This window comes from Micrasema longulum, unplaced genomic scaffold, assembly GCF_059751315.1.
Source record: "Micrasema longulum isolate JH-2025_06_02 unplaced genomic scaffold, ASM5975131v1 h1tg001000l, whole genome shotgun sequence".
In the NCBI taxonomy this organism is placed as follows: Eukaryota; Metazoa; Arthropoda; class Insecta; order Trichoptera; family Brachycentridae; genus Micrasema; species Micrasema longulum.
Window position 1 is genome coordinate 151181 of NW_028278188.1, and position 26020 is coordinate 177200.

The following is a 26020-nucleotide window of genomic DNA, read 5'->3' on the forward strand; positions in this document are numbered from 1 at the left end:
TTACAAAAATAAGTTTGTTATATTTATTTTTTGAATAATAAGCTGCTACAGTTTAACTTTTCCTCGAGTAAGAATGTAATATAGTTTTAACAAGGGATTTGATATTGAGTTTATTAAGTATCAAACTCATTAAAATATCAAACTCCAATAGGATAGAACAATAAAAATTAAGGTCAAAACGTTTTATTGAAATAAAATGGTTTTTATATTCCTCGTATGAACCACTAGCTTTGTTACGGGAAGCACATTTTGTATTCCATTCAATTGAGACAGTGGGAGAACCCAAGACACAAGTGCGTTAAGCAGTTCTATAGATATATAGTATACATAATATAAATATAGTTTTACAATTACTAAACTTACGAGTGTGGCTGGAGTGGCAGTAGACCTATAACTAATACTCACAGCATTAACTTCTCCCTCGTCATACCACACGTTGATGTATGGGTGTAACAGGGCATCATCCACTGATATCCGCCTCTCGGGGTCAATCACCAGCATACGCGACAGAAGGTCTCGCGCTTGAGAGGCCTGGAACAATAGTTTACAAGGTTCACTCTGCATTCCAATGCCAATGAGAAAAGAAAAAGATGGATAGCGCCATTTTTAACTAGAAGAAACTGCTAGAAAGTTGGAATCACGTTGTGGTAGAATGCAGTTTGAACCGTGGACCGATGTATTAATTTGATGCCAACATTAAACATATAGTATGGCTGTATTACAGCCTCTGTCTACAGACATTTGTGTGTAGACAAAAAACACAAGAATACTGTTAGTTAAAATCAATTTTTGAGAATTTTCATAATTATTACAAATAAATTTTCTAATGAAATAAATGGTGTTACTTATTTTTAATAAATTGTGAGAATTATTTTTCTTTCCGGGGCATCCGAAAACCAAAAACCCTCTCATATCTTCACTGAAGTGATTTAAAAAAAATTATCTAATAGTCCCACTCATCAATAGAATTATTTCTTGATAATTTTTTTAAATTGTGGAAGATACAAATAAAAGAACAAGCCGAGTTTGTAAAACAAAGCAACAAATTCTAAATATAAAAAAAAACAGAATTGGGTAAAATAGATTTTATGTTCATACTACGTTTTGTTTTATAGAGTACTCAGTTACCTGCATTCAATGGGAGGATGAGATTAAATGGTGTTCCGAGACAGTGTGAAGCTTTAATTATAATAAATAATAAGTAAATAATCAAAATGCAAAAGAGCATAACTGACTTTTAACAAATCAGGGCAGATAGTAATGCAGTATAAGAAAAATCAACATGTGTTGAAAATGATAAGCTTACATTTTGATTGGACACTAATGCTTTGTTGCTCACAGCTATACTCACAGCTCACTCACAGCTATACTCACAGCTCACACACAGCTCACTCACAGCTATACTAATTACAATGAAAGTATAAATGTGGTTTGTACGAACGTACCTTTAACCTGTTATGTTCATTACTGTCCGAGGGGAACAGGACGTCCGGGAAGAGACGGTCGAAGCTGTAACCGGAGTAACGAGGTCGGTTCTCCACATAGTTACGGACGGTCGGTTGGAGACGCGTCATGAACTGAGTGGATGGCGTACCGAGTTGTTCTGTGATAATAAAATATTTAACATTACTAATATATTTACATTTTATAATGCACTCTTTAATCAAACTATTGAATTAATGGAATGATTCAATTAACTGTTCCAAAAAAATGGCAATAGGTCAATGAAATATTATAAAGTAATGCCGATTCAGTAAAATTAATACCGAAATATTTCATTTTCTTGTTATGTGTCGTTTGCACTGGATCGCATTACAGTGTCCATTATCAGGGTTGATTTATCAGCGCGAATAACACATGGCGTAAGAACCCAGTAAACCTCATTGTGAATTTTATGATTTAAAACAACTATTCACATGTCCGATACAATAAAAAAAATGTTTTTAACATCAAATTAATTTGAATAAATAAATGTGGGCTTCATTAAACATGCATAAAACAATTTTTTTTTTTTTCTTACCAATGGTGCATAGGACATTGCATTGGTATACCAAATGCAGTGTATTTGGATCGAAGGTGTTTTTTTAAATCTTTTATTTATTTATTATTTATTTATAACAATAAAATAGCATACATTATTGTATTGTTGTTCCCGCAAAGCCGAGGCTTGTCTCCGGTTTACATTACATTTTTTTTTTATAAAGGGTAGGTACAGAAATTAATAAAAAATTAAAAAATATTTATGTGCACACTTAAAATTAGTCATACGCTTCAGGGGTGCTATTTGAACCACTCTCGCGGCACGAAAAAACAGTTTTCTCTTGTGTATTTTGTATGTAAATACACGAGCCATGAGAGTGTTCAGAATACCAGCCCAGATGCAGTCCAAGAATAATGAAATATTGCAGCGTAAAATCACCTTTAAATCAATATTTTATTTTACTTTGCTAGGAATTGAATCTAAGACTTCGGGCAAAGATGGAGAACGCGCAAACCTACTGAGAGGCAGACTATCTCCACTTGATATTCCCTTTTCAGGATTTTTACCTGAGAGTACACCATCGAGTAGAAACCACATGTCCAGAATTCTGGTTCTGGTTCACACACAGGATTGTATATTTCCTTCCGCCAGTATTCGGGAAATTATGGAATGAGAACTTACCAATAATCTTATTCCACTGATCAATGTGATCAGTTCCAGGGAAGAGAACACCTCCACGTATCATCTCCCCCATAATGCAACCCACCGACCAAATGTCCACATTCTCTGTGTAGCCCATACCGAGGATTACCTGAAAATCATTTTAACAATTACATATAAAGTTAAGTATGCCCAGTACATACTGTGATTGGTATATAGAAATATGCCAATCAAGCAAAACAAACTTTTTTTTACACAATATTATTTAACTAATGTTAGTAAATATTAGTACACAACCACTTACCGACTTTTTCTGTCTACTTGTTTCGAGACGTACCCGTCTCTTTGTCAGGATACTCACTACACCACCATGCAAATACTAAAATACACAATATTTTGAGTATGTCCAAATGTTTGCCGACAGGCTGGATTTCCTCCCTAGGGAGTTATTTAGATCTAAATTTGTTGTAACAGAGAAAGAAAACATTTTTGCGAAGGGAATATGGAAGTCTAGGCATTTACAGGGCTTATGACCTGTCAATAGCTGGTTTAAGTAGCCACTTTACACACTGAGCAGCATTCACCATTTTGCCTATGTTTAAACATCCACATTTCCTCAACTCTTCCATCTGTTGACTTTTGTGAAGTAAAAAAGCTGAAACCTTTATCATGCGGGTGAGATTCATCCGGCTGAACCAATTCCCCTACTAGACAATGCCTGACAACAATTTTCCAATGTTTATACTTAGTTACTGTTGCAACAGATTTAGATCTAAATAACTCCCTAAGGAGGAAATCCAGCCTTTCTGCAAACATTTGGACATACTCCAAACATTGATGAATTAACTAACTGTAAAGTGGTCACTTAAACCAGCCAATGACAGATCATACGCCCTTTAAATGCCTAGACTTCCAAATTCCCTTCTCGAAAATGTTTTCCCTCTCTGTTGCAACAAATTTAGAACTAAAATACACTACGCCTTTACCATCACCGAGGCATACATAGTACTTTTTGCTTTAACTCTGCATGTAATTGGTATATTTATTCATTAATACTATGTATACTACAGTGATAGTAAAGGTGAGAGTGTATGGTAGTATTTGCATGTTGGTGTAGTGAGTGTCATGACGAACAAACGGGTACGTCTCAAACCGTCAGACATAAAAAGTCGGTAAGTGGCTGTATATCAATATTTACTAACATTAGTCAAAAAGTTTGACCACAAAGTTGATGCTTTAAACTCAGAGTAATAATGCGTGAACCTATAGAGAAGCCTTATCACTGTGTTTCATAGAACGTAAACGATGTTGGTTAGCAACCAATTGGTGGCCATTTTGTTTTGTTTGACAACATAAACATAACGGTTCGACCGGATGCTTTTGTCGATGTGCTTGGCTTTGTTTGTAAATAACTTGGATATTTACGTTATAATAAATAAAAATCGACTATAGTGAATTGTAGTATGTTTGGTTGCAGCAGTGGCAGTATGTATTTATAATTTTCTCAAACTGAACGGTTTTGGGTAGGTAGGAAGAAATTGCCTTAAGGCAAAATAAAGCCTTAAGGCAATTTCTTAAGGCCCGCCCTTATATGTATATTTATTGTATATGTATATAAAGTGTCAACTAAATAAAATAAATAAATAGGAGCGTCACAGGTATTAAAGGAATCAGTTTTCACAGGTTTCGAATTGATTTCGAATATTTTCCCATGATTTACATTTATTTTTGGCATTTACTATCCCGACACAGGTATTATGTTGCTCAACATATTTACTCCAGATACTATTTTTTCTCAATTTGGGAGATAAATTTGTGAAAAGTATGTTTACTGTTGATAATGACAGTTGATTATGGGCAATATGTCGGGGCCGCACTAGGCATCTACATAAAGTTTGAGTTTTTATCGAGTAGAGGTGGATTCAAATTTTACTCGAAAATAGCAATGTTAACCTTGAAATCGCATCTAAAATGACGTGTCCAAATTTCAGGCCACTACGACTCGCCATTTCGGAGATGTGACTCAACACAGGACTTTGGTTCCATGGAGTTGGAATTTATGTCTCAATAAATGTAACATAAGTATATTGTGAATAAAATTAATAAATAAATAAAAAAATAAACACACACATGTATTTTCAGTTTTATAAAATAAATATAGGCGAATTATAGAAAAATAAATTGGAATAACCCTGCAATAATAAATACACAGGTACATATTAAAAAATATTTACAATGCAAATTAATATCAATTTGGAAATTCTCGACCTGAGTACGACCCATTGTTTTGCTGCGAACTGTAGCTAACTTAATACCCAATAGTCATAGAATGGTTCCTTTATCCTTCTTCTTTCTTTCCCATCCCCTCTCCTCTCTTCATAGTATAGTGTTATTTTTTTTTTATATATATATATTTATTTTTGTCAATCTTTGCTTTTAATTTTCGTATAAAATTGTAAGATTCAATATGTCCATGTATTTATAATTTTCTCAAACTAAACGGTTTGGGTAGGTAGGAAGAAATTGCCTTAAGGCAATATGCCCGCCCTTATATGTATATTTATTGTATATGTATATAAAGTGTCAAATAAATAAATGGTTTTCCTACATTTGGGCTCCTCTATAGCTAGGCGCATTATTACTCTGAGGCTTTAAACATAAATAATACAATATATATATTTTTTAAAATAAATAACTGTGCTATAAGTATAATATCGAACCTCAGACAGTCCGAAACACTATAGATGTACTACGACCAGATTACATATTTGGAAAAGATGATTGATTACAAAGCACTATTCAAGCGTTGAACATAAAAGAGTATATTATTTAATTAATTTAGCATAAATTTTCTAAGAAATTACTATTATTATTTTAATTTTTTTAGTAAGAAAAACTGAAACTAATATAATAATATTTATTTAAAAACATTAAATTACAATGAGATTCGTTAAATAAAATGGGCAGCCTAAGCTGTGTAGTGGTTAAGATGTTTAGCTCACGCACGGAAGGTTCCAGGTTCGATTCCCGGTAAGTACATACAAAAATTGTGATTTTTTTTGCTGTAATTCACCACTGTAATTGGGCCTCCTGGCCTGTTGTGGCGCAAAAAGAAAAGAAATTAAAATAAATAAAATAACTTTATTTACATTACAAATTTATTAGTTTGTAGTGTCTAGAGTCGATTATTGTAATGGTATCTACACAGGTCTACCAATGAACAAAATGACTCGCCTAAAGTCTCTATTAAATGGCGCAGCGAGGCTTATTTTTGGAATCTCTAAGTTCAGTCATATCACTCTACTACTTCAGGAATCACACTGGCTACGTTTTCCTCAGAGGGTAGAATACAAACTCTGTTGGCTATATGTATAAGTCACTCCACAACTCTGCTCCGGAGTATCTAAGGGAACTATGCATTCCAGATGAACTAGCTGACAGGCGTCTTACGCTTCGACCAGCTACGTCTACAGAGAGGAAAAGTTATTATACCTCTAAGCAAACAGCGCACTAAATTCGGTGAACGCGCATTTGCGGTCGCAGGCCCTATGGCATGGAATGCTCTCCCAGCACAGGTGCGAGGCTGTGAGAGTGATGTGATGTTTCGGAAAAAACTTAAAACCCACTTGTTCTCTAAATCATTTGAATAAATCCGTAGCATGTGATAACAAAATACATGGTTTTCCTTAAATTACAAATTTAAAATATTCAATTAAATTTATTTATCTATAGAATCACTTTGTTAAGAGCCCTTTAGGTATTATATAACAAAAATGGCAATTAAAGTTGTAATAATAATAGACATTTAAAAAAAAAAGTATGATGGTTAAAATAAGGATAAAATGAGAAGTATTTACCTCAGGTGCTCGGTAGTACCTAGTGACCACATAGGGAGTCATCATAAAGGTTGTTCCAGCAGTCCTGGCCAGACCGAAGTCCAATATCTTCAGGGTGCAGTCACTCTTAACAACAATATTGGATGGCTTCAGATCCTGCCAATATAAACCAGAAAAAATATTATAATCTAAAAAATACTTAAAGACACTTTTGTATTTTCTATTGAATGACATTAATTAAATATGACAAGTTAATTATTAGATCTGATTTTTATTTAGAGACAGTTTCGATTTCACATCTTGAGACAATTAAATTGAAGACTTTGAATATTATACTAATACATACATAATATAATATCTACATGATATATTTGACATTGCTACCTATCTAATGAAGCAAGATGCTCAGTTTTAGAGAGGAAGTTTGTATTACAAATTAACTTATATATTTTTTTTACTTATGAATTTAACATTATGATTTGCAGTATCAAATGCAGCACTTTTGTCCAAAAGAGCCAACAACACCAGGTGACCAGAGCCTACTGCTATTATAATGTCAGACACTACTCTCATCACTTCTGTCTCCGTGGAATGAAAACTCGCTATAATTACGGAGCCTATGAGATACTATTTTTTTCTAGCACATAATATTTGTTGAGACATTAGAATCATGACAACAAGAGGAACGAACAATTCAAACATGATTATAAACCAGGTAAGAAATAAAAACAAGACAAAAGTTAATAAACGAGCTAAACATGAAACACTTGAATATAATTGACACATAAGTTCTATAGGAAAATGTACAAGTCCTCAAGAGCCGTGATTTAGGATTCACATATATAAATTTGTCGTACAGTGTTCCTCGAGTGATGAAAAATAGCAAGTCCTTACCCTGTGGATGATGCCAGCAGAATGCAGATGCTTGATGCCGCACAGCATCTGGTACAAGAGGTAGCTCATCCTCTCGTGGTCCAGGTCCATCTGTATGACCTGGCAAAGGTTGGCGTCCATCAGCTCCATAACCAGGTACACGTCCTGAAACTCTTCCAGTGACCTCTGCGGTGTGAACGCATTCAGGAGGCCGATAATCTAATGGAAAAAGGTTAATTATTATAGTGCCTATGCATTATAGGAACTAACATGATGTATGTGTGAATGAAGTGTGAGCAGCTGGTTCCGCACTCATTTGGGTTTTGTTCAGGATGTGAGTGCGTACCCTCTACCTAATAGCCCTATACTTTAAAGATCTGGACCTGAGGAACATATTCAGTGATAGAAACGAGAGCATTCACCTTCCACTCAGTAACCCATTGCTCTAAGACCGAGGCTTGGAAGGTGAGAATCGACTTATGGAGACCTATTAAAAAAGATCTACACAGATCACAGTGACGTCAGGAGCTTATCTAGTTCTAACCTTCCATAATTAAGATCAATAAGAATATAATATAAGTACAATTTATGTTGTTATGTTTTTTTATGTCATTTAAACGATTTTTTAAAAATGTTTGTAGTGTTTTTTTTTAGAATTTCAGTTCATATAAGTCTGATATATTACATGGGCTTTCTGGCATACGTTGGTAACTAACATTTCACTAGTTGTGAGATATTGCACTTTTAAAGTTAAAAGCTCATCCTAAATAAAACCGCAAGTTGAATATTATAAAATATTTATTTTTTTGTTCATAAAATACAAAATACTTTTATATACTTTTTAAGCAAAGATTATTTGATGCCAGTTATGAAGAAATCTCATTTTTGCAACTTGTGCCAGAAACCCGACAATTATTTGTATATATAATTAATAAGGAGTGCTTTTAAATTTCAAGATAATTATAAATTGAATACCACCATTTATTTATTTTTTCAATAAAGAGTTCTATCAGCTTTAATTATCAACAAAAACTAAAATTTTAAGGAAAGTAAAGAGTACGGTGCAACAGTCATGGGATGTCTGTATTTATGGTAATAATCATTACAGTTAAAAATTAATATTAACTTACATTTTTGTGATTTACGAGTTTCATAAGTTTAAATTCCCTGTATGCCCTCTTGGCGTGGGTGACATTCTGAAATGGTCGGGAAAGCTTCTTGATAGCCACATTCTGTTGGGTGACCGTGTCATATGCAGCACTACAAGGAAATACCATATTAGACATATACAGCAAATACAATAGCATTTAGAAAGGAGTAAAACTTTTTTTTCGCAATGAATAAAACGATACAAAATATTATAAGGAAATTATAATACAGCGATCAGTAGAGATAATAAAAGCAATAAATAGTAAGAACAAAAAATATATTATTTAAGTGTGCAAATTATCGCCAAACTAAAATTGTGCTCTAGACTAAGGTCATGCTTTGACAAAACTATAAAACACAACATGCTTCAAATAGAATATTAAGTAATTGCGCCAGACAATATCTGATAGGTGATATTATTTATATTAAATATTCTTCGTTATTAAAGGTGATTACTGCTCTTAGCAACATGTTCATTAAATATCTTAATAAACCCCTCTGTGTAATCCAACCGTCTTCAGGAGCTAGTCAAAGGTTGAACCCATTTCAATATTCTTTTATTGAATTGGTATAAATTAATTGATGTAATCTAAATAAAATAAAAAAAGGTTTTGAGTATCAATTGTGTCTGGTTCATTAATAAATAAAAAATAAAAAACTTACATATTATTTAAAATGTCAGGCAGCTATTGTGCCCATGTCTTGTTTATCTAAGATGTTCATATAATAATATGTAGGTGTTGTGGCGAATTAATTATTTAATGCATTCATGATGTCATAACTATCTCTTAAGAAAGATCGTAAGTGATTGATAAGTTTTTCTCATATTTGATATTTATTTATCCGAAAACGGCGTTAGGTAATCGTGCCCATTCAAAGATATTACCTGGCCAAAAATGTAACATGTAATGTAATGACTAGGTGAAGGATGTTATAACTGACGAAATTAGCTGAACCCGAGGAAAGGATCGTGTGAGAGTCGAAGATAAGAGAGATGTTAGTGGGAGACGACAGCGCTCGGTTAGTCAGGAGTCGGTAGAGTGCATTGCTTACCACACCATCCCTTGTGCCCCCAGGCCGCGGGGAGACAGCTCTCGGTAGCGCTCCGGGACACGGAACTCCGTATCACCAAATTGCACGCTTAGAAACATATTCCACAATCACAGACCACTAAACTATACACCATAACCCCCTCAAGGTGCCAACACTCAACTAGCCGATCGGTACGAGTCCCAAACATGTGGAGTCTCTGTTCAACTTTATCTCAAACAATGGGGGCTGTGACAGGCTTGGATCGGATCATCAGCTAGGAAAGTGAACAAAACAATAAGAAAAGATACAAAATTCATTTGCCAAATATGCAACCAATTACGAGAAAACTTCATAAATCACAAGCTTAGTTATATCATTGAGGCAAAAAAGTTTTGAATATATTTTAAGTTTATCAAGGAAAAGAATGTGATTCATCTTTTTTTTATGAGTATAATAACTACAAAAAATCGGCAAAAAATATATATGAAGAGAAAAAAAATGGTAGAATACATGTTTTTCTAAGCAAACGGATTTAACATACAAGAAAATCTATATACAGTGCTACTATAAATAAGCGTGATACAAAATAATTAAAACATCAAAAACAATAATACTACACACTACATATTTTGGAAGAGCGTATTAAGCTCTCAAGGACAAAAACCATTTTCAAGAGAGGAGTTGAGGACTGGATTTTCCTTAGTGGGGGGATTTGAGTGGGAAACTTCTTTGATGATTTTTCGAATGTTTGAGTTTACTGTTTACCATATTGATGTGCCATATATTTTGTTTTTTGAAAAATTTTATTCTTATTTTTTCTGATCCTATAAAATATTTGTGATGATATACTCATGTGTCTGTATATTGAGTTTTTCTACTGACATTTCTTGGTGGAACTGCATTTTAATTATAATAATAAAAATAGGTATATAGTTTTATTCCACTTTTATTCATGTGTCAACTAATCACGGAGTTAGGACTACTAGACAGTTTTAGACAAAACAATGTGAAATAAACAACTTTAAAAAAAAAAAAAATTATATAAAAAGGCAAAGTAATGAAGAATAACAAACACACTCAATGGAGATACTAAAATAATTTAATTAATGAAAATAATGTATCGCATCATTAGTTTTTTCTTGTATTTCAACAGTGGGCTGAATCACATAGATAAAAGAGTTAAAATATGATAATTTTATTTGTGACTCACCGAATAACAAAAGTTAATTTTTTTTTGATCAATATGAGAAATCTAGACATTAGTGACACAGTTACAACTATTGATAAGCATTGCATGACATTGTTCTTTTTAAATAACTTTTAATCATACATTTATATTTTTTGTCTGAATTTTATTCGGACAACGATTGCATTTATGTTCGTAGAAATAACAAAGTAAATAAATAATAACACAAGAGTTAATAACATTTATAAAAAAGCTTTGTATTGAGTTTAATAAATTTTAAATGTCGAGGTGATAAATTCTGATGATTTGTGAATTTCTCAATTTATAATTAGATGTTAATTATACACAACTGAATGAGGCATAAAAAGAACCAGATTAGACTCTTACAGATCAATTTTTACATTTTAGACCAAAATAAAACTATGATTAGTTCTCAAAGTGACACAAAACATACCTACATTTAAAAATATCAACAAGATTAATTTAATAATTAAAAAAAATAAAAAATTCATCAGTTAATAGATACTTTACTTCTAATGTTTACATAAAAAGTCCAAAGAAGATATGAAACTAGTTGGAAAAGAAGTTAAGTAGAGAGAAAAAAGGTTTAAAATGAAATAATACTGTTTGCATAACAAAACATTAAACAGCTGGTTTTAAGACATTTAAATTAAGTTCCATGACAAAATCAGACAATTTCTACTACCTTCTAAAGAATATTTCATTCTGACTAAAATATTTACATGAATTTTCCTCTTTATTTATCAAAAAGTAAAACGATAAACTTTTCTATGTTTTTAAATGTAAACCGCAATATTTAATTTCAAATTGTCGCCAGTTATGAACATCGATTCTTCTAAGGTCTAGACATAGTTTAATTTTTGAGTGTTGAAAAACCACAATAACTAAAGAAAATTAACAGAAAAGTAATAAATATTTGTACATTTTATTACCATAACTTCATGCAACTTTCTGACATTTACCGGAATGATGAAGGATAATATGATAGTTTGAAATGATTTGCGTCAAGAGTATTAAATAAATGTGTGGTTATCCCAACATTAATTCTATATCATGCATTAACTCCCAAAGCCTGATGGTTCACCAAAATAATGCGCTTGGCGACAGTGGGTCACATCAGAGAATGAGTTAAAGAAATTAGCTTTTTAAAACAAAGAACTTTTGGTAATCTTCTATATAAAATCACCTAGGTGGCTATATCAGCCACTTTCGAATCGACTTGGTGTTTATTTTGTAGAACTCCACATTATAATTCTAATATTAAAATCAAACACTGATTTGAGTCCACTCAAATGATTATTGTAAAAATTTATTCTCCTACAAGTCCACGATTACAAATTTAAGGAGGCGTTAAAATAAAAAACATCCGAAAATTAATGTCAGTATCTGGTAATTTTAGTGTATTTATATTTATTTTTTTTTATAACTGTTTATTGTACTTATTAACTTTACGAATCCAAATTACTCTATGAAATTTTGTGATTTTAAAGACATTTATGATGGTGAAATAATTTATGAATGATGAGGACATTGTATTGATGTATTCAATTTCAAGTACTTATTTTAACTCCTGCATTTCAAAAGATTTACAATACAATTAAATATTTGAGGGTATTAGAAGCAAACTTTGAAATCTCCATTGAAGGAGTTACTGAGATATTTGTGAAAAACTTCAAAAAAAGAACTGTGAGATTTCTAATTATGCTTCACCAACTCAATGGAGAATGCTGAAAGTTTGCGGTGTCAAGTATAATTTAAATTTGTTTATGCAAGATTTAGAGACAGTTTGGAATTACGCTATTATTTAGGGAGGTAGGTTTTTATGTATAGTTTATTTTGGCAACACTAACGAATTTTCCGTTTGTGGTGGAGATTTTGGAGAAGTTTGCTTCTAATACCCCCTCATTTTTATTGTTATAGAACCTAAGAAAACATTTTTAATATACAATTTCGGTAACACTAAACTTCCTTCTAGGCATCACACTGAGAGTTTCATCATAATATTGTATCATGCACCTCGATTAAATCTTGACCTTTAGTTTTCATTAATATTTTAACTTAAAGAATGAGTAAAAGAAAATGCCACAGAGTCATTATTTTTGTATGCCACTGGGTTCTGATTCGAGCCATTAACCAAAGAGTACAAGCTGAAAAAATTAGATGGACTTACCAAACGATTCCCTGGGCTCCGGACCCGATGGGCTTGAGGTTCTGGTAACGCTTGAGGATGGTGAACTTGGTGTCGCCCACCTCCACAGTGTAGAAGTAGGAGTGGCGGGCGGACATTGCGCCGGGAGTCAGCGGCGCCGCGTGCGGCATGCGGCCCGCTCAACACAACTGGAATAATAATCATATTTGGTTGATTTCTATAGCGTCATTTTTGTGAAAAATCACCTCAAGGGCGGTTTACTATTCTATGCTTGAACTTACATTCCAACTAAGTTAAATAACACTCAACACTCAAGGATTCGGAAGTGTGAAGGATCCATGCAGAGGTAGTGTTAGACAGCGAAGTGAAGGTATTGTTTAGACAGCGAAGGAGTTTAACATGTTTTTATCTGCCTGATCAAATACTGATCTAAGAGAAGATTTCCTTTGACATATATTTTCCCCAATACAGAGGTTCGATAGGTATCTTGAAGCCAAACCCCTTTTTGCACGAGGGATAAGTTCCACACAGTACCATGTAAAGAAAGTAAATAAAAAAAAAACAACAATGATAGGCCAAAAATGTACCTTAATTTTTTTTTTTCAAATAACATGAAAAATACTTAAAAGAAATAATTGTAATAAAGAAAATCCCTAACATAATGATATTGTATTATACGCCAAGGAAAAGAGCAATGTGGGGCATTCCAAAACGATAAGAATAATTATATTACAATGTTTTAAGTATCTCCAAATGTTTGTAGACAGGCTGGATTTCCACTGTAGGGAGTTATTTAGATCTAAATCTGTTGCAACAGAGTGGGAGAAGGTTATACGCCTTGTAAATACCTTGACTTCCATATTCCCTTCTCAAAAATTTTTCCCTCTATTTTTATAAATTATATTAACATTACTCATTGTTAAATTAATGTCAAAAACATTTTTAATTTTATTGTCGTACCATGTTATTTTAAAAATGTGTAAAAAAAATACATAAAAGGAGGATCCAGTGTATTTACATTCTTATGATTTTTGTATTTTTTTAAATTTTGGGTAATTTTCAATATTGTAGTGAATATAGGAACCAAATTGTGGTAGAGCTGGGTTCCAACCTTAGACCTTTGATACATTAGTCCGAGACACTACCACAGGACCGACCACGAAATCTGCAACATAATTAGGATTCTTGCCTTTTTGCAATGCAAGTAAGACTGTTTTTTTAATGAAATATAAACTTATAAATATATGAAACCGACAGATTTTTAGAACACAACTGTTGTTGTCACAGTATAAAAAAAATTGGACTAAATATTATTCAAACACTTCTTCTGTCTGTTTTGGGTCGCCATTCCAGGACTTTTTTAGTCCATCTAGAGTTTGATTGGCTCTGGCTATATGACCAGCCCAGCTCCATTTCTGGCAAGAAGTGTCGGCAGGCAAGGTGGTCTGATGACATAAGATGGCTTGCAGAAAGTGGTTGGATGTGGTTCGCTCAGGAAAGGGAGATGTGGAGATCTAAGGGAGAGGGGCTGCGTTCACCATTGGACACAAGAAGGCTGATGGTGCCGATTATTATTATTATTAAAGTTAAGTAAGATAACTCAATCTCTACCTACTTATATATTATCATAATATCTGAATCCATTCAGACTAAGGATTTTTGAAAAAAAAAACAAGTTAATTTAATAGTAGGTTTGTCGAAAAAGAGAGAAATTTATTAAAATTGAGAGTAAAGCTGATTTTACCGCTGACAACACCATATTACAAGTGACTTATTTTAATATTGATTACTACAAAGTCACGGCATTCTTTTTTAAAAAAGACAATTTTTTAGTTACAATAAAAATAACAATGCTTTCAATTATTTTCTGCTCGTTTTTGACAGATTGTAAATATTGAGTAAGCGTGTACCTGATAACTTCTCACTTGTGAAAGATGAGAAGTATCCGGTGTTACTGGGTGCGTGCTCGGAGTTAGTTCCTCTGTGACATCATTTCCCCTAGAGATGTATATTGTGCCTCTCCTGTGGAATCAGCCCCACCTGACTGACTGTATTTCTGAATATGCGACACCGAAACTGCTTCAACTCCTTCTCAGGTGATGGAAGACTAGAGATTGCTACTCCGACACGATCACGCTTCAAAGCTGTTGTTGATGGCAGTTTTCTGTCTATAAAAAAAGAGAAAAAACTTTTTACACATGCATTGAAATTTATTTCCTACTTTAGCACATCAGGTCACGGTAAATTGGGTCTTTAATATTAAAACAGTACAACTTATAGTACTATTCAAAAAATATTTCTAGTTAAATATTAGATTATTTTGAGAGGAAAAGCTATAAGATAAAAACAAAAGAGCTAAAATACGAGACCTCCAACGAATAATGCGGTGCTGAAAAAATTTGCACTTTTCGCAAGTATGATTTAAGTTTTTCATTTAGTTTTATAGATTGCTGACACAGATCTATATGTGACACTATTGAGTAACTAATTTTTAATTATTTTATTAAAATAAATTATATGCATGTTATGACAATATTCATTTATATGTGGAAGATTATCATATGATCGGGACCACGATTACAATGGGAAGTTAACAGAGTTATCTTCAATTGTTGATAAAGTAAAATCGTATTTTCTGAACAAAAGTTCGTACCTACATTTGTATGAAAATTTGAAGTATTTTTGTCGATAACCTGTAGTTAAAACATGTTTTGAAAAAAAATTTTAGCCAATTTTGTATTCATAAAATTATTTGTAAGACTTGTCAATTACCGATTACATTATTAAACCTTTATGATCTATAAAACAGAAATAATGGAGAATACTTCTGTAAGAATTTCCAAAATCGTAGATGGAAAATGATACTATATTTGTATTGAACAAAACAATGAAAAAAAAAAAAAAGAAATTTAAATTAATAAGTAAGAAAATCAGTGCATTAAACGCCTACTAGACTATTCAGGACAGTATTGCACCGAGTCACATTATATTATAATTAAGCAGTAACTAAAAGCACTATCCTATTAATGACCTTACACTGCAATATCAAATTACTTCAGGCATGGCTGCTCATATATATATATATAATATAAGCGGCACTGTCCTGTCAGACTAGGATGACATTTAACAAAAACGTACCAGTTTAAAGACATTCACAGGCAGTATAAAGACACAATATTATGCAGGTGGGAATATACTGTCAATACTAATTTATTTTAAATAAATCCGCATACATTAAAGAGTTTTCTATTAGTTTTTGCTATTGTAAATATATTTTTTAACAATACATTTTTATTGTGCTTCTAAATAGAGATTATGGGTTTATTTTGTGAATCATTCAACTGTGACAATATGTACGAGTAGATAGATAATATGTATGATATCATTATCATTTCGTTTTGTTTTCTTGTTCATATTAACCCTTTCAGACCAACCAAACGTACACGATTTTTTTTATTTGAAATTAAAGAGTGGCGAGTTTACTTTTAATTGCTGGCATTCCTCCTATTTTTAATTTGAAAACTGACTGGTTTATTTAATTTTGAGAGAATTCCTGTCATACTTCTAAATGATATTTAGGACAAGTTTTAGGTATACTTATTTCAGTAAAATTTAACTGATTTGTGGGGAAAAACGTGTATTGTAAGATAACAACACGTTTAGTAAATTTTATTGATTTAGTATCAACAATGTTTGAGTATGTCCAAATGCTTGCAGACTGGTTGGATTTCCTCCCTAGGGAGTTATTCATATTTAAATTTATTTCAACAGAGAGGGAAAACATTTTTGAGAAAGGAATATGGAAGTCTAGGCTTATTGTGGATGTTCAAACATGGGCAGAATGGTGAATGTTACACAGTGTGTAAAGTGGCCACTTAAACCAGCCAATGACAGGTCATAAGCCCTGTAAATGCCTAGACTACCATATTCCCTTCTCAAAAATGTTTTCCCTCTCTGTTGAAATAAATTTAAACATGAATAACTTCCTAGGGAGGAAATCCAGCCAGTCTGCAAGCATTTGGACATACTCAAACACAAACACAAGAAGTATAAAAATTGGGAAATTGTTTTCAGGCGTTGCCTAGTAGGTGATTTGGTTCAGCCGGATGAATCTCACCTACGTGATAATGGTTTCAGCTATTTTACTTCACAAAAGTCAACAGATGGAAGAGTTGAGGAAATGTGGATGTTCAAACATGGGCAGAATGGTGAATGTTACACAGTGTGTAAAGTGGCCACTTAAACCAGCCAATTACAGATCATAAGCCATGTAAATGCCTAGACTTCCATATTCCCTTCTCAAAAATGTTTTCCCTCTCTGTTGAAATAAATTTAGATTTATTATTAGTTTAAGACAGTGTCAAAGAAATTAAATAGACATGTTACTAACGGGCTCGAGATATTGTATTTTTTTCTCCTTTAAGGTTGTTAGGAGTGTCATGGACATACGTGTCAATTTTTAGCGCAATATGTCACGTGTCATGTAGTTTGTTTGTGGCAGCTGTGTAAACGAGTCAGTCTTCGGTGTGTTCGACGAATTTTGCTTAGTTTTGCTTTTTCTTCAAAAAGATCAACGCAAATCCGCCGCTGAAGAGATGCTTTCTATGAACGATACCGCCGTTCAGTGCATCGTTAAGGGTGGCAACAAGTCGACAATATTCAGTGGCCCTTGCCAACTGAGTCAAAACCAAATAAACCAAGCCAAAGTCGCGCAAACATCAAGGACGTTGACTGTTTTCTTTGATTATCTCAGTATTGTGCACACGGAGTTCCTTTCAACAGGCCAGACGATCAATAAGGAATACTATTTAGGTGTATCAAGCGTTTGAGGGAGAATATTAGTAAAAAAGTACAGATTTATTGAAAGACAACTCTTAGTTTTTGCATCACGATAATTAGCCATCTCACATATCCACTTCTTGTATGCGATTATTTGGCCAAAAACAACGTAAAAGTCATTATCCATGAACCGTATTCACCTGATTCGGCTCCGTGTGACTTTTCCCTGTTCCCTAAACTCAAATTGCCATTTTGCGATAAGCATTTTTACTCAATTGAGGTGGTAAAATAAGATTAGCAGAGGGAACTGAAAGCTATTCCGAAATCGGCCTATGAAAATTGCCACGAAGATTGGAGAAAAAAACGTCGGCATGTGTATTACCTCTAATGATGGTTATTTTATGAAGGGGATAAGATAAATATTGGTGAATAATTGAGCTAAAGTTTTTTTTTACGAATTCCTAATGATATTTGAACATAAGGCATTTCATTGTTTAGATAATTGTCTCCCTTGCATCTCTTTCTCACATAAATGTTGCATGTATACCGTAATTTCATTTTTTAAATTAATATGTTGTATTATTTTAAAAAGAAAACCCCTTTTTATGGAAAAACTAAGTAGGTACATTACATAGAAAATAGTTGAATTTATAGAACAAAAAAATTAAGAAATATTATTCTTCAATGTTTTGGGCATGTCCAAATGTTTGTAGACAGGCTGAATTTTTTCCCCGGGAAGTTATTTAGATCTAAATTTGTGGCAACAGAGAGGGAAAATATTTTTGAGCCGGGTATATGGAAGTCTAGGCATTTACAGCGCTTATCACCTGTCATTTGGTTGGTTTAAGTGGCCGCCCTTTGAAAAATCAAATGGTTGCTTATATCTGCAGGGGAGAAAACAGGAGTGCCGAGGGGATAGCTCTGTGGTAGTTTTGCGCTCTGTAGAAGTAAGCAACAATTTGGTTATTTAAATGGTTTTTTTAAAACGCCCCTAAAATTAAAAAAAAAACAATATGTCATCTTGCTCATACTGATCATTGTGGTTTCGGATGTGACAGGGTTTACCAAACACGCTGTATAGCGCCATTTTCATAAAATTATTACAAAAATCTTATCCATGAAAAAAATATTAAAAAATACATGTTATTTAGCGTAAAGCATAATTATTTTCGCAATGTAAAAAATAATTCAATTTAAGGGAATTTATAAACATTTTAACCGAGTAATTAAAATTTTACAAGCAAATATTTTTTTTTACTTAAGGTATTATATTACGAAAATGGCGCTATATACGTTATCGATAATAATAATAACACATATTATATTCGTTTAGTTAAAATGTAAGTTTAAGTATCCAATCGTAAAGCACCCTTGAGGTGATTTTTCACAAAAATGGCGCTATGTCTTTATAGCAAAATATTATTATTATTATTGTTACAATGCCTCAAAGTATTCTTAATTGTCAAAGAAATATGAAATATTTTTAAACAATTGTTTTGCATATTTTAACAAAGCGCAAAGTATGTACTAAATAACACGTAAAAATATTTTTTGATTTTTTTCAATATTTCAAATGAACTTTCTAGCAACCAACATAGTCACGTTATCAACTGCTTTTTAGAAAATGTATTTTCATTGCATTGCATCACTAAATAAATTCCAGGTAAATTTAATGAATTTTTTGAACACGAGAAAAAACAGCATTCTTTTTGAAATTCCAGTATTATTTTTTTCGGTTTTTCTATTTATTTCTTATATGTTTTTTCTCTCGTGTATATTCGAAATAATATAACTTCATTAACTATAACAGTGTAAGCACAAGAGCTAGTTTAATTGTTGGAAAGTTACAGTTATAAAATTAACTGAATATATAAAAGTAAACTGTAATAGAAAAAAAACATGCATGTAACTATATATATTAATTAATAATGGTGCGTACCTATGCTGTAACATTGATTGAAAATGAAATTTCGTGTTTATTTTGGATTTCGTAAGCACTGAAATGGTTCGTAACAGAACCGTCACATGATGCTATAAAGGGTTAACATTCGAACGCACTGTAAATTCCTACATAATACAGACAGAAAGTTGAAAAAACCAGTACATATTTTTAGGCTTCACGCAAATATGTTACCTTTAACTACATATCCGCCTCGTGGTCTAATTATCAGCGCGTTGGCCTGACATGCAAAAGGTCTCGGGTTTAATTCCCGACATAGTTTTTTTATAAATATTTTTAAAAAATATTTTAAAAAGGTGTTTTTACAAATATAATATTTCTTAGTCCCTGGACTGAAACTTAAAGCGTAAGAATTATCTAATTATTATTCATTATTAATTATGTCACAAAAATGATCAAGGTTAGTGTACCGATGCAGTGCTCTATGAACCATTAGCTGTTAAAAGGAAATGATAATGATAACTACAAATAGATGTAGGTACATACACACATTTTCTTTGATCTTTAAATTACTTTTAGGTATGTTTTTTCATAACTGACAGGAACTTGTCATATTGTGTTGAAATTTAATATGTTTGAGAGATGAAAAGGCCAAAAACTATAGAGCCGATCATTTGAACGTGTTTTTAAGTAAGAATATTTGATTGACATATATATGTATATTACAAAAGAGATGGAGAACGCGTTACATAGCTTATTATCTGTCATCGGCTGGTTTTAGTGATCGCAGAGAGTGGACTCCTTAATTTTAGAAAATTATATTTATTTCAGTGCCTGAAATATGTTTACTTAAATAGGGAATTATTTAGTAATAATTTAAATCGGATTAGCAGTAGATCCAATACTGTACTGTCAGTTCCAGGATGCTGAACTAAGTACGCACAGAGGCACTCCTTACATGTTGGTCCAAGATCTTTCAATCTTCTACCTAAAGAATTACAAAACATTAAATCACTGATACCGTTTAAAGTAGGTTTGAGGTCTTGGATTAGCATGGAAGGAATAGATAGACACCTTCTTTAAAAAAATATATATATAATGAATTAAGATGTCGACAAACAATCTTCTGGGAAATCATTAACTGAGCCAACCATGAGTTAAAATATATCAACCGAAGACATCGCATATCGAATTCCATCTGCGGATTTTATTTTGTAAAATCAACATTATTTCATATTACGGCGAGAAGAAAACAATCAAGAATCTATTTCAGTTGTCATTATTATTGTTACGAATATTTACTTCTTAGATAAATTTATTGTCAACCATTTATTCATATCAGCTAGGCAGAATTCAGATTTTTTTATATTAACTAATCTTGTTACATTTGTAGAGAATTGCTTCTTTTATTAAAATTTGTATTTCACTAACGAGTTGTTTATTTCATAGAATCCAGATCTTTAAGTCATATTTGTTCCATTTTACATTAAGGTATTTTATATATAACGTTTTTAATGCCGTTCAAAAAATTAAATTTACAAAACATAATCTTATTATTTTGGAGAATTCTCGTGTTCTTGCCGATTGAGTGAAACTGGTGAAGGGTAAGTTCTATGTAGGTACTTTATTTGGTTATCTTCATTATTCTTCTATATCTTAAAAATTTGCTTATTGGTTTGTGATAACCTACCTTTATAATGACGCCCAACTGGGACCAAATAATTCATTTCAACCTATAACTAACTTACCTCTTTACAATGTAACAAAAAAATGTGTAAGATACGCTGCGATTGATGTACCAATCCAGTGCCCTATACACCATTAGGTGTGAAAAGGGGATGATGATAAAACTTTATATTTAAAGAACTAACTTTGTGATTATTTATTTCTTTTTAATAACTTTATTATATGCATTAAATTTTTGGGTTTATTTAAATAATCAAAGGTTCTTAAAAAGGTACATAATAAAAATATATAAAAAAGAGGTTAAGAACAGATTTGTTTTAATTTTTAATTTAAAAAAAAAATATTTTACATTTTTTTTATTTTTTGTGTCCCGTGCCGAGGGAAACATTTAAAGATTTAAAAAAAAAAACACATTTATCCTAAAAGTAACACTACAAATAAAAACATCTATTTGACCTGCTCCACTCTTCGATCGATTATTTTTGTAATTTACATAGAAATAAATCAAGGATTAAAGTTCTTAGTTTTCCACGGACTTTTAGACACTAATGATGTCAGTAAGGAAGACGAACAACACACGGCATAACAGCCCAGAAAAATACATTCAGCAAACCAAAGAGTTTTGAAAACGAAAAAAATACATATTATAGATAGAATTTGACGCATTACGGCAAAGATTCGTAGAACGTAAGTGGAATGAGAAACGTGTGTCAAAACTTAAGTTGTCAAATGCTTTCGTATCAGAATGGAAGTGAGAAAATGGATATTCAATAGAAAACATAACATCGGTGTTATCCAGCAAAAATATGTCACAAACATGAGACACAAAAAGGAGACACTTAGGATGATTAAACGGCGTATTATCTTGGCAGTTTTCCCTGAAATATGAAAGGAAAACGTCTCGCTGTGACCGACTTGACACGAGAAGCGGGGCATCACGGCGAGGGAGGGGCGGGGGAGGAAACCAGATTATAATAATATTTATCGCGAAGGAGGCAGACACGGGGGTAACATCACACGCCAATTATTCCCAGCAATATTCTACAGCCCCCTCATAAAAATATACTTACACTATCTTGAGGCGACATCAACATTAGTGTTGAAAATTTAATACATGAAGCCGGGAAATAATTATATAAATATTTGCACAATACATAAATAGGGAAATATCGCATACTATGAATACCAATAAAATTATGTCAAATGGATTTAGAAAAAAAAAACTTTCAAAATCAATATGGATATTGTGAACAAATGTTTTCATACGTAACTTTTAAAATCAAATTGTAAAAAATATATGTCTTTACGAAAACGTGACATGTTCGGCCTTGACAATTGTGATGTCAAGTTTCAAGACGATGTTCTTCTTTAATTTAAACGGTCACAAACAAAGTTCAAAATTTAATCACATCGTGACGTATTAGGGGCGTGGCCGATGCAATTAACCGTTTTCGCGGGAATTTAAATTTTACATTTAAAAATATTTTTTATGCTACTAATAAGTACAAACATTTTTTCTTTTTACACGCCAGTATTTCATAGACCCTTATTAATTTAAAATTGTATAAAAATGTGATATTTCTCTATTGCATATAACGCGCTTTAAGTCAAATCTCTTGCTTGGGGCTTAATGAATTGAAATAGATTAAAAAATTCTGTGGCTTGGATCTAAAAAAGCCAATTTCTTAAATCGCAATAAAACAGAAGAGTAATTTTTCAGCCATTTTGTGGCGTTACAATAAGGTGTTTGACGTGTTTGAAACGAATATTAATAAAAAACCATTACGACATGAATATGTATGTCGTCAGTCACACAAGTCCTTTAACCAAGAGATGCGCCTTCTACCTGCACTGCGTCTTATTGTATTTGTATTTAAAATAGTTCAATATATATGTCTTAAGTTGACATCGACCCTCTACAAAATGCTGGTAAGATAAAAAATAAATTTAACATTGTCCCTTTTAGATACAAATCATAGATTTTTCGTTTTAAATGCAATAAGCGTACGAAAAAAAGCGTTAACAGCCATTTATATTTGTTTTGCAAAGGCACAAGGAAATATTTTTTGAACATAAATAAATATTGGAATCTAGCGTCTATTTTCTACTGACTTGTTATTAAAGTTAAAAAATACCTAGGCACTAAATGTTGCGTAATGTTACCACGGGGCATTATCGATCATTTGTTTTTTTTTTATTATTGTGTGGCTATGATTCTACACTATTCTGCATACTTTATTTAAGATAGAACTCAAAATAAGAAAGACAAAGACGCTGATCTGTGGCCGGTGTTTGTGTGAAAGAGATTCAGTCGGTTATTGGCAGTGAGCGGGGTGCACGCATGTAAGATGACCGGCGTATTTATGATTTTTAATTTATTTTGCTATAACAGGGCTAAATTTTATTTTTATAAATTATGGAAAAGGAATTATTAAACAATACGTCTCTGTGTTTTTCTTTTCAAATGTCTGAACTTACAATATACATCAATGTTACATCACCGCGCGCAAATGTTTTTTTTCACCACAGCTTTTTAAGAGTTAAATAATAATACAATTCGACAGGTGTTCTATACGCGTCAATCGGATTGAGGTCCAGTGGTAATATTGGGGACTTAGGATAAGAAATCTTACACTCTAGATACGATGGATCAACTTATGGTTCTGTTGAACCTCAATCCACTACATCTTTTTGTACCCATTTAAAATCATCGAGTTATGTACTAGTTGCAAAATGGACCCGTATTTGGGTAAATCACAGGAACGAAAATATTTCATTAAATATTCATAGAAATACGCGGAGTCATAATGTTTTAATACTGGTTCAAAGTATTACGAATACCAAATTATCATTTTTTATCTATAATTCTATAACTGGTAATTTTTTTTTATATAGTTTCTCTTTTTTAGACTTTCTTAATTTGTAAATTTAAAATATTGTTTTAAATGCTCTGTATTACTTATAATTATACTTACGTGTATGTATGTTTAACTGTAGTTGTAACTGATATGTAAAAGGCACTAAGGGCCGATTTTCAATAAAATAAAATAAAAATATTAATTACAAATTAAAATAAGATTATATTTTTTCTGAACATTATATTCAGTTCACCGCTTAGCTGTCGATTTAAGCGATGCCATGTTTTCAAAAAATATAATACTGTGGCGAGTGGTCCACGGAATAACTCTCCCTAATTTCCAGTAACATTAAGGGTTTGTAGTACGTCAAAGAGAACAGATCGGATAATTCAAACCACTTTCAAATTGTCCACATAAAATGGCTAAATAATGGGTGAATAAATTGCCTAGTGAAAACATTTTCCTTCTTTCCGAACTTTTTCCCCATTATATATGCAGGCAGGCATGTTTAAATACATGAAACTTTTTCAGTAATTACGAGGGTAAACTTTTCGGCTTAGTCATTATTTGGCAACCAGTTAATAATGAACGAAGATGAAAAAGGTTACGAATAGAACGAACTTTTCCGTGTTTATTTTATGAAAAAACAATTTTGCACAAACTATTAGAAGATGGTCAGGATACCAACTTACTTGGATTAATTAACAACACTTTTTCAACCACTTGAGTTGTTTAAAAAGTTCAACTCACATGGTTAAAAAAAATATTTATCATCAATGTGGCTACATATGAAGCTAAGTGTACTCGCATGCAAAAAATTATAATTCACAAATTAACCACTCTCTAGGGGGTAAAGAAAATTCAGAATAGCACCCCCGGGATTAACAAATATTACAAGAATACAAATTACATATCGACCTATCATAAATCGAGGACCCCAAGCATGGGACGCAAACGAACTATTTCCACTTGATATTTTTTTGAGGACTTCTAGCCGAAAGTAGCTATCGGGTCGAAAATATCCGTCTGGGGTTCTGGTTCAATTTTACACATAGGACTAGTCTCCATGTTTGGATAAGGGCAAAAATATCCATGATTGGTTACAATAAATAAAGTGTACAACATATTGGGCAAAGCGTCGACCCCGTGTCCATTTCTAGTCGCACGCCGCTTTTTTAGATCCACTTTCCTCTGCGAATCTACAATTTGTTAGAATTCTACAATGAAGGCAATCAAAACAAAACATCGCTCCCGTTTGACAGATGACTATTTGACAGCATGTTTTCGAATAACTATAAACCAAATTATGATAAGCTTGCTGAAAATACACCATGTCATGTTTTCAGTGAGCCGTTTAATACTACATTAACAGTCAATATTTGTTAATGATAAGCACATCGCTAGCGTTTATAAAACTAAAATAAAAACAATCGTTTTATTTACACGCTATTTTTATGTTTGTATGAAGTCATCATTAATTGCTGTTATAAAAATAACTTGATATTGGTATTATCAATATTTACTTTCAATATGGACTTATTTTGCCTTTAAATTACTGCTTTCAGTGATCAAAAATTTCAAAAGCAATTCGCCCGTAGTGGCTAAAGTTTTAAAACGCACTACGGGCGAATTAGCTTTTGAAATTTTTGACTCCACTGAAAGCAGTAATTTAAAGGCAAAATAAGTCTATATTGAAAGTAAACCATTGATAATACCAATATCAAGTTATTTTAATAACAGCAATTAATGATGACTTCACACAAGCATAAAAATAGCGTGTAAATAAAACTATTGTTTTTATTTTAGCTTTATGGCCTAGATTCTGTATTTCCTTCTGTAAAAAAATTATCCATCCATGTTTTAATATGTTAATATTAAAATGTTTTTTAGAGTCTAGAGATGATTGACTT

The 26020-nt window shown here is 32.2% G+C and overlaps 1 protein-coding gene across 7 annotated transcripts in view; it reads right to left on the reverse strand.

Annotated features, from left to right (window-relative positions):
- The window catches only part of bsk (mitogen-activated protein kinase dJNK), a 230256-nt gene that overhangs the window by 7953 nt on the left and 196283 nt on the right, over positions 1–26020 (reverse strand). For 3 of the 7 annotated variants that reach the window (XM_088232611.1, XM_088232612.1, XM_088232613.1), the window contains 8 exons: positions 14798–15055; positions 12909–13075; positions 8481–8610; positions 7372–7569; positions 6499–6633; positions 2663–2792; positions 1446–1603; positions 364–531 (listed from right to left, as the gene is read on the reverse strand). In XM_088232611.1, the coding sequence (XP_088088737.1) occupies positions 364–531; positions 1446–1603; positions 2663–2792; positions 6499–6633; positions 7372–7569; positions 8481–8610; positions 12909–13057 (1068 nt within the window). In that variant the 5' untranslated portion in view covers positions 13058–13075; positions 14798–15055. Of the gene's footprint in view, positions 1–363; positions 532–1445; positions 1604–2662; positions 2793–6498; positions 6634–7371; positions 7570–8480; positions 8611–9552; positions 9806–12908; positions 13076–14797; positions 15056–26020 lie in introns of all 7 variants that reach the window. The other 4 variants (XM_088232615.1, XM_088232616.1, XM_088232617.1 and 1 more) reach the window with 3 other exon arrangements.